Below are 12,454 nucleotides of genomic sequence, written 5' to 3'. Positions count from 1 at the left end.
GACAAAATAAAATGTAGAATATTTAAACATATCATATTAATCATAGTCATAGTTTAAGCAAATCAGCCGAATAGCTCTGGGTCAGGTTCTTCATGGTCATTAGTCAGATATCATTAACATTCTCAGAAGTTAAATATTAAACAAACCATGTGTTCCTATTTAAATCAGTCCATTTTAGAACGTATTACAAGAGCATAATACAGGAAGTATAATAACAGAATGTGTTTTGAAGTTATAAAGGTTTGACATCACAAAAAATGTCACTAAAAATATTTTTACTACTATTTTCTCTGTATGTAATTAACCGGCCCTCAGAAAATGGGAAGTTTCATCACTTGTAATAAAGCTGACTGACTCTGTATCAGCTCAGAGAAATCAAATTTAATTCACCTCTCTCACATTGGATTCGAGTGCAGTCTTCTTGCTTATGCATCTGAAAATTGATCTATAAAGAGGAAAAAATATGAAGGAAAAAAACCCCAAGACTCTTATTGTACTTTTCATTAGGTCCCAAAAAGAATTGTTTTCAGGGAAGCAGTGTGAGTGTGTGGTGGGAAAGATACAGTTTGATCCAAATACTGAGTTGGTAGGATTTTATTCTCCCTGATACGGCACGGTGGAAGGGGGGCTGATTATCCAAGAATTCCATCGTTGTTATATTTACAATAAATTGTGTATGCCTGAACAATTTTTTGACCAAAATCACAATATGAAAAAGTGCAGTTTTCAAATTACTAGACCAGTGATTTGAAGTTTAACTTAATGAGGTGTCTTAACCAGCTGCAGCTAGTTACAGTTTGAATCTGTGACAATCACCACAGCTGTGTCTGGCAAATTTACCCCGCTGCTGTCTCTGCTGTACATTCATGGAAAATTGCAATTAGATATTTTCCTTAAGTTGTTCAGCCTTATCCACTCACTCACTCACTCATCCTCCGTGGTTAGAACGCTGAGGTAAGCATACGCTTCCTCCAGGTCGTATGATTCTAGGCCAGTCTCCGGGCTGTGCCGTAGTCTTAACCCTTTGAGGTCCTCCTTCAGGAGAGTGGTCCAGGTTCTGCTGGGGGTCTTGACCCTCCCTGGGGTGGCAGGACTCAGGACCTTCTGGCGCTGATGATTGCTGAGACCGGTGGCTATGCTGTTAGGTAGACCCTGGGGTACCACCTCAGGTTTTTTACCCTGTATCTACAGCTGGCGTCAAAGGCATACAGGCGTTATTTTCAGGTCTGAGGTCAGTGTCCAAGTATTGGCAGCATGCAGGAGGACAGACACGACCAGGCCGTTGCATAGCCTCAGATTGGTAGAGCAGCTCAGCTGTCTGTCCCTCCAGTATGGTCCAGACATTCTAAGATGTTACAGGAACAACCAATCCTGGTCACTCCTTAATCTTTCCAGGTAACAAAAGAAGGTCATGCCCTCTGCTTCTTGGTCAGTAAAGGTGGGTGGTGAGGTTGTGTGGAGGAGGGCACTAAAGCACTATACCTTGGTCTTACACCAGCCTAGAGGCTGGGTCTCCTCATTCTGAACATCCTGTCATACAGAGCTTGCTGAAGATGGACCACAGTGTGATTCATTACCCAGTCAGTGGCAGCAGTGGGATGATGGTTGGGACAGGAGCGCAGCCCTGCCAAACTCCACTCCTGATCTCAAAGTTAGTAGACAGCTGTCAGTTGACTGACACAAGCGCTGGTGTTGGTGTACAGGAGCCTGAGCATGTGTGCCAGAAATCTTGGGACACCAAGGCTTGTCAGAACCTTCCACGGGGACTCTCGATCCTCGGCATCAAAGGTCTGACTCAGGTCCACAAAGGCAGCAAACAGTGGTTGCTGAGCTGTCATGTTTTCCTTGGGGTAATGTAATGTTTAGATGTGTTCTGTAGGGCTCCTATGTTGTGAAGCTTAAGAAATGCAGTGACAGTTCATATCGCTGAGTGGTTTAAATATCTATAAACTATAAATAAAACCTGACTATCTGTTGTAATAGATATTGGAAATCTGGCCTAGTTTTAGTGCTGTAAAATGATCAAGACCACAAGATTGTTGGCAGAGTTATTTTTGGAATTGGAAGAAGTCAAAATCTTTTACCCGGTGCTGACTGAGCTGTCTTTATTCTCATCTGATCTCCTGCTGATATTTCCAGGACACATTCTCTCTCTCTCTCTTTCCTCAATTGAGTGACTGCCTCTACTGTAATTTCCCCCTCCTCCTAATTCTTCAGCTTTCAGCATTTCATCATCAACAATTTCTTTTCATTTCAGCGCTCTACACCTTTTTTTTTCTCTCTCTATTCGGCTCCATGCTTACCTTGCCTTACAGCTTCATCTCATCATCGCAGCTCTTTCTTTCCTTCACATCATCAAGTTTTCATCATCACTCCTCAGCCCTCCCTCGGCAGTCTTCATTCTCCATTAATCTTCCTCGTCTGTCCCCAGATTTCAGTCCTCCACCTCTATTTACTTATTTCCACCCACTTATCACCCCTCAGCCCTCTTGTGCCTCTTAAACGTTGCAATCATCTTTGCCCGATCCATTTTAATGCCTTATTCTGCTCTCTCATCCAAACTTTTCTTGTTTTCTTCCTCTGCTGTCAGTTTCTCTTTCTTTCTTTCTCTGCCTCCCTCCACTTCTCCACCTACTCCTTTCTTTCTGTTTGGGTCTTTTTTCCTCCTTACTCTATCTAGGGCACCGGTGTTGAACCGCCTCTCAAAGCCTCTGACAAGTGGATCAATCGTCTGTTCCCCTGATAATAACCTACCATCTGCACATCGCTGCACGAACACTGTCCTCCGCTGAGCACCTTTATTTTCTGAATCCCCTCGTGGTTGGTCGATAGTTCGGAAATGTAGTTTGTGCAAACCAGTCACTGTTAGAATTTGCAGGCTGTTCACTATATGCAGATGCGGTGGAGTAACAGCTGTCACCAGCTACTGTGCCTTTACAAAGTTTTCACCAAGCTTCGAACATTTAAGATGTTTTTTTTTTTTTTCTTACAGCATTAAGTCCGAGAAGGTTTAATGTGGCTGATAAACATAAAAAGTCTTCTTAAAATGTAATGTGAAAGATTCCAGCTCGAGTTGACCATGAGCACCCAGTTCATCACAGATATGATCTATATAATAATTTGCAGCTGTGATCTGATTTCCAGGGTTTTCTATGTGCTTTCCAGGACACATTAAAGTTAGTTAACTTGCTAACGATTTGGAGGTGTGCCGCCTGTCTCTTGAAGCTCTTCATCCAACAGTTCGCTGTGGCTGCTGCTTCGTGTTCCATTGTTCCCTTAAAACAACTGAAATTACCCACTGCCAGAAAATGTCAGAAATGACTGTGGTCTTGTTTTGTAGACTCATTTTTGATGAACAGTCATGGACATTGCTAACTGCTGTGTCAAATATGTTTCCTGTGACGGCTTCACAGTAAAAGCCCCCCTGTGTTTCACATGTTACATTTGCATTAGCAGTAATTTACTTCAGCTGTGGTACGGCTGTCGGAGTGTGAACAGCGATCAGTGAGGCTGATATCAAAAACAGTAACACTGGAGTATATGCATGCATCATTTTCCTGTGACTCCCTCATGCTTTGGTAGGCAATATCTGTCATATATAGAGATATTTAGTGAATGTAAAAACAGCAAATTGCTATATAACTATAAATAGTGGGTTTGATTTAATGAACATCTTAAGGATTACAACTTTAATGTCAAAGTGAAAACAGATCTCTAGTGGCCAAGTCCAGATCTCATTCTCTCCAATCGAGAGTTTGTGGTTGGACTTGAAAAAGGCTCTTCACACATAATCCCCATGCAAACAGACAGAGCTTGAGCAGTTCTGGAAGGAAGCATAGGGGGAAAAAATTGCAGTGGGACACATCCACGCAGATTTAAGATTGAAATTTCTGTCAAATGTGCATCTACTGAGATGGAGGGCGTGAACACTCATGAAAACATGTATTTTGTGTTTTATATTTAAAATTGATTTAGTTCACTTTTCAGGCTTTTTTTTTTATCTGAAACAATGAGTGGCAGCTAATCTAAATCTTTAATTGCTTTAATCGTTCCAGTCATTTTTCAAGTAAAAGAGACCAACAATGGTTTCAGCTTCTTTTTTTTTTGACAAAAAGATTGAGGAAATACTCAATAAATCAATAAAATAAATAATCATTGATTGCAACCCTAAAAACATTCAAACTTCCCAAAGGGGTGAGTACTTTTCATAGCCACTATATCACCTGTATGTGTTCAGAGAATAGGGTTGAATAATCACATGTGCATTGACTGTGTCCCTTGGATCTTTTGTATCCTCTCACTTACAGTGCATACTGTACATGTGTTTTCCAGTGTACGTCTCTCATGCTCACTCGTGCATATAGTCATGGTTTACGCTCACATATTTCTAGCTGCATGTCATCTCCGTCTTGCTGTCCTCATTGCTGAGCAGCCAGTGAGCAGAACAGAACAGAGCAGAGGAGGTGGAATCTCGTCTATATTCCCTGCCCATCCTTTATTGATGGCAGAGTAATCACAGGGCCAGAGTACAAATCCACTTACTCTCTGCATTGCCTTAAGTAATGGATTTATGAGTGCATTAAAGAGCCGTAGTCATCCAGAGGCCCCTGCCAGACTGGCTCTCTCCTTCATTCTCCTCCTGATCGACTGTCTTTGTGTCTCAGTCGGCCTCGTCTGCTGCTGCTTTCTCAGCTCATGTCATGTGAGATCTCTCTGTCTCTGATTCTCAATTGTCTTCTCACTATTGGCTCATTTTCACTCTCTCCGCTCTCTGGCTGGCTTTAAGGGCGCCTGTGCAACCCATCATTCCATTACCCTCCTTTTTCTTAACTCCTACACGCTTCTCTCCCATCATCCTCTGGGAAACCTTGATTAGAAAAAGGTTTTTTGCTGTTTAGACCAAGTAACAAGGCCAAAGGAGAAATCATTCCAGGAGCTGGTAGTGCTTTAGGGTGTTGAAATGAATTCAGAACAGCAACCGAAGCTAAACTGGCAGAGAGATGATAGAGTGTGAGAGGAGCAGTGGCAGTGTGGAAACTGAATATCATCTGAGTTTGTATCTTTGAGCTTCGGAAGGGAAGAAATGTGGAGAATAGAAAAGTTGCGGCTGTGCATCTACTGCTTCTTTCGCTCTCTTGTTCCATCTTACTGCTTCTCTGTTCTCTTCCTCCGTTTCCTCCCTCTGTTCCCTCCCTTCTGTCCTCGTAATTAAGCTCAGTGTGCAATGACATATCTGTAGTCTACATCCCATGAGAACCTTGTCTCTGTGTGTCTGCCTCTGCTCTCTCATGCACATGCACACACACACACACACACACACACACACACACACACACACAGTAAGGCACTTTACTCAGGTAATAACGATACAAAACCCCGGTAATAAAAAAAAAAAGCAGGGGTTTGACCGCAGATTATTTCTAAAGTTGTCTGACTGTTATTGATTTAAGAATGTGACTACAGAGTGAATCTCGGGAACAAGAGTAAAAAGACAAGCTATCATAGAAACATACCATCAGAGGAGAGTGTATAAAGGGAGACAGGCTTCCAGTCAGTGAGCTAAAAATAGTCCATTGTCATCTTGTAATCGTCAGAGGTCTTTAAATCCAGTCAAATGGGGTTAGTCATTTATTTCAGATGAAATGCACTTGAATACCTGCTGTAAAATGTCTTACCCCCCCCACCCCCCCCCCCCCCCCCCCACCACAGAGTCCTCAGAAGGCGTATTTCTCCAGCTGGGTAACTCCAAAGACTTCATCCTCAGCTTGGACATCAAGTTCGTCTCCAACGGCAGCGTGTCCGTGATCCTTGAAACCACAGAGAAGGGTCCGCCCTTCACTGTCCGCTACGTGACCAACACGCAGCTCATCGCCTTCAAAGATCATGAAATCACCTACGGAATTGGGCCACGAACCACCTGGAGCACTCTGACCCGAGACCTGCTCACCGACCTCAGGAAGGGCGTCGGACTGTCCAACACCAAGGCTGTGAAGGCCACAAAGGTCGGTTTACGTCAGACCTTTGCTGCTGAACCTTTGATAATAAATAAAACCCATGTTCTAATAACTGCGATGCAACTGGACTAGAATTGAAACAATTAGTTGATTTATTGATCAATAGAAAAAGAAATCAGATCAAACAGATGTTTGTAAAATCTTCTCATCGTGAGAACGTTGACATGAAATAATTACACATAGAGATGATCAACATTTTATGCCAAATCCTACTTCCTCTCATGAATTATTTCGTCTGCCTTTGTGTCTGACTTGCTTCTCAGATCATGCCCAGACGGGTGGTGCGGTTGGTCCTACATGGGCGTGGCTTTGTTGACAACGTTACTATCTCCACCACTGCCCACATGGCTGCCTTCTTTGCTGCCAGCGACTGGCTGGTGCGCAACCAAGACGAACGAGGGGGGTGGCCCATCATGGTCACTCGTAAACTGGGTGAAGGCTTCCGGCCTCTGGAGCCCGGCTGGTACTCAGCCATGGCTCAGGGCCAGGCCATGTCCACCCTGGTGAGAGCCTACCTCCTCACCAAGGACCAGGTTTACCTCAATGCTGCCCTCAAGGCAGTAGGACCCTACAAGGTGCCTTCAGCGCAGCACGGGGTCAAAGCTGTGTTCATGAACAAATACGACTGGTATGAAGAATACCCCACCACGCCCAGTTCCTTTGTCCTCAACGGCTTCATCTACTCCCTGCTGGGACTCTATGACTTGACTGAGACAGCCGGAGAGAAGCTTGGCAGGGAGGCAGGGCAGCTGTTCAGCCGTGGCATGGAGTCGCTGAAGGCCATGCTGCCGCTCTTTGACACAGGGTCTGGGAGCATCTACGATCTGCGTCACTTCATGTTGGGCACTGCTCCCAACCTGGCTCGCTGGGACTATCACACCACGCACATTAACCAGCTACAGCTGCTGGCATCCATAGACAATTCTCCCATCTTCAAAGATGTGGTCAAGCGCTGGAAAAACTACTTAAAAGGGATTCGTGCCAAGCACAACTAGGCAAACTGTAACTCATATATAATATACAGCTAAGATGATGACGGGAAAGAGGAAGAATATGCTCTATGTGTGAGAACTGAATAGATAATTGAATGTGAGGTGGGTGCTCACACTGTAGGTCTGTGTGCATCGCAGCTTTGGTTGAGGTTCATAATCTAAGAGATGAGTTTAGTCAGCCGCAGCTCTCAACTCTTAAAACTTTCTTGTGTGCTCTGTTGCAGGTTTTATATTTTCTGCAACACTGACTGTAGCTCTCCTCTCCTGTTTTTTTTCCCTTGAGCTAGTGTTTGTAATTATGCACAGACCTAGTTTCAGAGTGTGAGTGTTTGCATTCAGGAAGAACGTGTGTGGGTGTGAGTGTGTGTATGTATGTTGTTTAAAATAACAATATATGATGTTAGAGAAAGATGAAACTCCTTAAATTGTTTAAACTCAATCACATTTCCGACATTCGTTGATGCATCCATCGCAACTTTCTTCAGACTGTATTTTTTTACCGTTTCATCCCAGATTTGCAAAGTTTATTGAAGTAAATAAACTGTAAATAACAGACTATATTATAAATTAGAGAATGTTGCCAAAAAAAAAAGAAGAATCTTATCCATATAAAACACTTTTGGATTTCATTTCTTCACTGCAGAGTTGTTTTATCCCATAACCTTCAAAACTCACAAGTTTTAAATCAGGAAGGTTTTTTTTATGTTTACTGTTTTTGAGTGGTTAAGTGGGGAATATTTATTTGGCTATCATCCCTTTACAAGAAAAACTCAAAGTCAAATGCTTCATGCTTCCAAACCCGCAGCTTCCAGGTCTTTTCTGAAGCCCTTTTCTCTAGAATACAGATAAATAATGATGAATCATTCTGGGAGTTTTATGCTTAGAGAACTTAACTCCCTTAAATATTTTTTTGTGTTTAGTATAAATAGTAAGTCATGGATTCCGTGTCTGTCAAGGTGCTTGAAGTCAGTTCTGAGGAATAAATACCTCAAACCATCATATTAGATCTCAAAGAGTTAAACCGGCTCTGCTACCAGTCGTTGGTCCTTGGTTCCTCCTCCTCCTCCTCCTCGGTTTCTACCCATAATTCCAATGTGTTTAGCTGAGATATTGTGTAATTAGTAGTCAGTGCTGAAGCCACTGTAATGCCAGTATCTGTATGTGATGTCGTAAGATGACATGAGATGTTTGCTACCGTTGTTAGCTGTAACCAAACCCCCCTAAAGTCCATCGGTTGGTCCCAAAAAATGATTAATAATTCATGAGCCGTTGTAGAACACAGCAACAAGTAATTAGTTCTGCATCACGTCAAGTTCAGCACAGTTAGTACAGTATAAGTTTCACGTATCAGAGATCCTCGCTGCAAATCCCACCCGAGTCAGTTTCGCACCGATGTGGTCGCGAATGATCACCGATAACTGTTGTCGTAAAGATCAGATCTTTACAGGTATTACTCAGATGTGAATGAGTCAGTTTTGATTAATAACGATTAATGTCCACTGTCCCTGATAAATAAGACATATTCAAGTTGAAAAGTTTTGTATATCAGTCTAAACAGGACCCAGTGGTGTCATGTTGAACCTCATTTATCCTGTAAGATGTGTACAAAGGAGATACTATGGCGAGAACTCACACTTTAACACCAGCATTATTAGTTGTAGCTGCATTTTCATTCATTTTCATGTCTCCCTGTTTGACCTTTTTAGATTCTTGTTTACTTGGAAACTCATCTGAAAAGCTCCTCTTAGATGGTAATTGCAGGATACAAGTGTGGGTGGTGTAGATGTCTCTGTTGTGTATTCGAGCAGATAGACATGTGGGCAGCAGAGGCACAGCTGCATCTCTCTCTCTCTCCACCATGTCAATTTATAACATTTAAATAGACAAAGCCAGGAATTCTGGAGATGGAGGTAAATTCTCGGCGAACGTAAAGAGGCTGTCAGTCCCAACAGGCTCTCGTTTCTCCTCTCAGCTGCTGTGGGTGCATGAACTCAGCGTTTTTAATCTGAGCGCTACCCTGTTGACCGCTGTACGAGGAGAAATAGGCTCGCCAAGACACTAACAATTCACAGGCTAATAGGCTGGAGAGCCTGCACACACAGTGCAGTCGCTAGTCAGGGATGAGTCAGCATTCACTGGCATCGCACTCACAAACAAAACAAAGTGGAGCCCTCAGCATCAATGAGGCTTTCATCGATCTAACTTAAGGATTATTAATGAGAAGCAGGCGGATCAGGCCGGTTTGTCTTTCTGAAAGTGGTGATTTTGAATTTTCTTTGGTCATTTTGGGGCGAATTTGAGGTGAATACATTTCCCCAGACATTGTCTGATTCCAGGTTGTCATAGTGTGAGCTATTAAGACTGAATCAAAGAAGGTCGTGATTCATTTCGATGTAACATTCGGGTCGAAAAGAACTGCTTTTGTACAAGCATCTACCTGACCTTACAGCTTCGTCTGTAACCCAACTTCCTGTTCTCAGAATTTGTTGAGGATTTACAACGGAGTATTAGAGCCACTGTTAAGAAAAAAAAAAACAGTCTGAGATTTCAGTCAAAATACAGTCAGAATATTCTGTGAGTGAAGTCATAATATTTCAGGAAAAAATATATTTCAAGAATAAACTCAACATAGTGAGGAAAAAGATGAAGGATATTAAGAGGAAAATGAGAAGTTTATATACAACATACTTATACTGCACTGTACAGTTACAGTTTAGTTCTCAAAGGAACCTTTTCTGTATAATATGATTTTATTCTAATAATTTGATATTTAGTTTTTCTGTTTTCTTTCTTGTTATATTACAACTTTTCTCAAGATATGACTTTAAAAATATTATGGCTTTATTCTTGAAACATCATTCCTTTTTCCATGAAATTACAACTTTCTTTTTCTGTTTTTTCCTTAACAGTGGCCCTAATCCTCCACCACAGATTTATATTGTGGGTGGAAGGATTTATATTGAGTTAAAAGATAAAATGTTATCCCTGAGAAGAGGTATGAGCGCACATATTGATAATCCGTAGTTTTTTGGATGCTCGCTGATCCTTGTTTTGTTCATTTCCTGGTGGCATTTTCATCCCACGAATACTTGCATAATTCATACTTTGCCATTTTGACAGGACAAGTAGATATATGTAGTTTAAAGGGAACATTCAGGAATAGAAGTTTTTTTGGGGGGCGTAAATATCTGGCTCCATTTTGGTTATACCAAAGTCATTGATTCAAGTATATTTGTATATTTTTGTGCAAACCAATTTCCATTCAGCATTTAATGATAAGTCTCCTTAGAGATGTCACGGAGAGACACTGCCTTTTGAGAAATGCTAATTTTTCAAATGTAGGACTGAATAGATTATAGCAAAAACAAGATATGTAAAACTTGCTTATTGTAAAGGGGATGTGTGCAACTAGAGATTAGCATTTAGTCAGCTACTGTTTTAAAGGGAAATGAGCCAACTGCTGCAAATTCTCCTTGAACGTTTTTGCTTGTTTTGGTTTGGTTTGGGGTTTTTTGAGAGTGTTTTTTCGTCATTTGTTGGAATCATTTGCATCAGATGTTTTTTCTAGATAGACAAAAGCACAACTGCCGTTTATTATCACATTATTTTGGTTGTAAGTTCTTTGGATTACTTTTTGTTTGTTTTCTTTTCAGGACAATGTGCAACGCCTTCATTAAGAAAGCTGCTATTATTGTTCACTGTGTAATAGGTATGACAACTTCCTTTTCCTCATTTTAGTGGTATTTTTTTTTCCTGTCTTTCCACTATCCATTAAAATATGACCACTGAGGTCAAATGTGATTTATGCAATAAAATGTTTACTGGGGTCGTGACACCACAGGAGACCCAGAGTGGTTGTACAGACTTTGCAATCCAAGCACAATGTGCAAATGCTACCATTTTTTAGTCCAAGGAAGAGAGGTGTTTATATACAGAGTAAATCTTTGTGCTTTAAAAATTTGCTTTTTAAAGGTGTAAAAAATAAAAGCATTTTTCATAAGCTTCTGGTCTAATCTCTTCCTCTCTTACTTTGAACAGGGACTCTGCGTTTTAAAGAAGATCTCCGTGCTGGTATGGACTTGGACTGGACTTGTATGACTGGTTTATTATCCTTCCTTGTCCGTCGCAAAGCTGATACAAGTAGATGACAGAATCAATGGAATATTCATCTGCAACTATTTTGAAAATCCATTATTGGTTTGTGCCAATTTTCCAGAAACTATACAAAAAATATTTTTTATAGCTACTGTTGCTTTAACATAAAAAAGGAAAAGAAAATCATATATATGTAATGCACAAGTAAAACAAGAAACATGCAATACAAAAAATATTAAATAAATATTAATTAAGTGAGGTAAAGAGGTACATGCAATCAGTGAATAACCCGCTTGTTAACTTATCCATCAGTTAAACACATTTTGAACATATTCCATTGTCCAGATTTTAAATTATTCCTAACTCCAAACTTTGAAGGAAAGGTTGAGTTTTAACCAGTTCCTCGTTTATTTGTTTTCATTAATGATTCTGATGTGTTTTGCGGTTTAATTCAGGTATTGTTATGCCTAGAATAATATTTTGGTTGAGCTGCTCATATCCATTGTGGAGCGGCTCTGACTCTGCAGTAGAGGAACAATTTGTTCATACTGAACGTCCTCTCTGTGAAACTGCTGAGAAGAAAAACAATCCTGATTAATAATTTATCCTAATTAGGCTATTCTGATCAAGTGAGAAGCGCAGACACCTGAGAAGGACTGTATCTCCTGCCACCCGCTTGCATTTTTCATTACCTTCTGGCATTTATAGAATCCAGCCATAATTTCTCCCTCACAGCCACCCACTTCACCCCACACATCTCATTCCTCCTCTTTCCCCGACATTAATGAAATTACTGTCCCTCCTGACGGTGAGTCTGTCTCCTAGTCCTGTAATTAACCCTACGTAAACCCAGAAAGCTCAGGCTATTCACAGCCTCTGTGCTGGACTCCTCTGCCTCCTCTGCTGCCATTCGGATGCCTTTTAGATGACCGTGATAACATTACAGCGGATCCTTGGTATTCCAGCGTCTGGAGGCCAGAGCCTTTATGGTTTCCATAAATTTACCCACTTGATGAAATTAACACACCGTTGAACCCAGCATTGTCAGATTTGTGCATGTGTTCTTTGGGAGTCTCACAGGAGGTGTAAGAAGAGAAATTGGATGTGTGACCATCCCTCCAAAATAAAACAGAAACAAAATTACCCTCACTACATTCAGTGTAGTTTGACAATTGAAGTCCCAGTTGGTTTTTGAGGTTGGTTATCTTTTAACCTTGATGAGTAACTTCTCCCAAACTTCTAATCTCAAGTTTGATATTTTCGGAAATGTGCCTTTTTTGCTTTCTGACAGTTGGAGATGAGAAAATCAATATGTCTCTCACATCATTCCATTAAATATACACCTAAGGCTTC

General features: G+C 41.2%; 1 protein-coding gene across 1 annotated transcript in view; it reads left to right on the top strand.

Annotated features, from left to right (window-relative positions):
* glceb (glucuronic acid epimerase b) overlaps positions 1-9,563 on the top strand; it is a 48,500-nt gene extending 38,937 nt beyond the window's left edge. Inside the window, exons 5-6 of the mRNA XM_041040765.1 lie at positions 5,710-6,002; positions 6,278-9,563. Coding sequence (XP_040896699.1) covers positions 5,710-6,002; positions 6,278-7,009 — 1,025 coding nt within the window. The 3' untranslated portion in view covers positions 7,010-9,563. The remainder of the gene's footprint in view (positions 1-5,709; positions 6,003-6,277) is intronic.
* Positions 9,564-12,454: the final 2,891 nt, after the last annotated feature.

Source organism: Toxotes jaculatrix, chromosome 1 (genome assembly GCF_017976425.1).
Source record: "Toxotes jaculatrix isolate fToxJac2 chromosome 1, fToxJac2.pri, whole genome shotgun sequence".
Lineage (NCBI taxonomy): Eukaryota > Metazoa > Chordata > Actinopteri > Toxotidae > Toxotes > Toxotes jaculatrix.
This window is presented reverse-complemented; position numbering and strand designations above follow the sequence as displayed.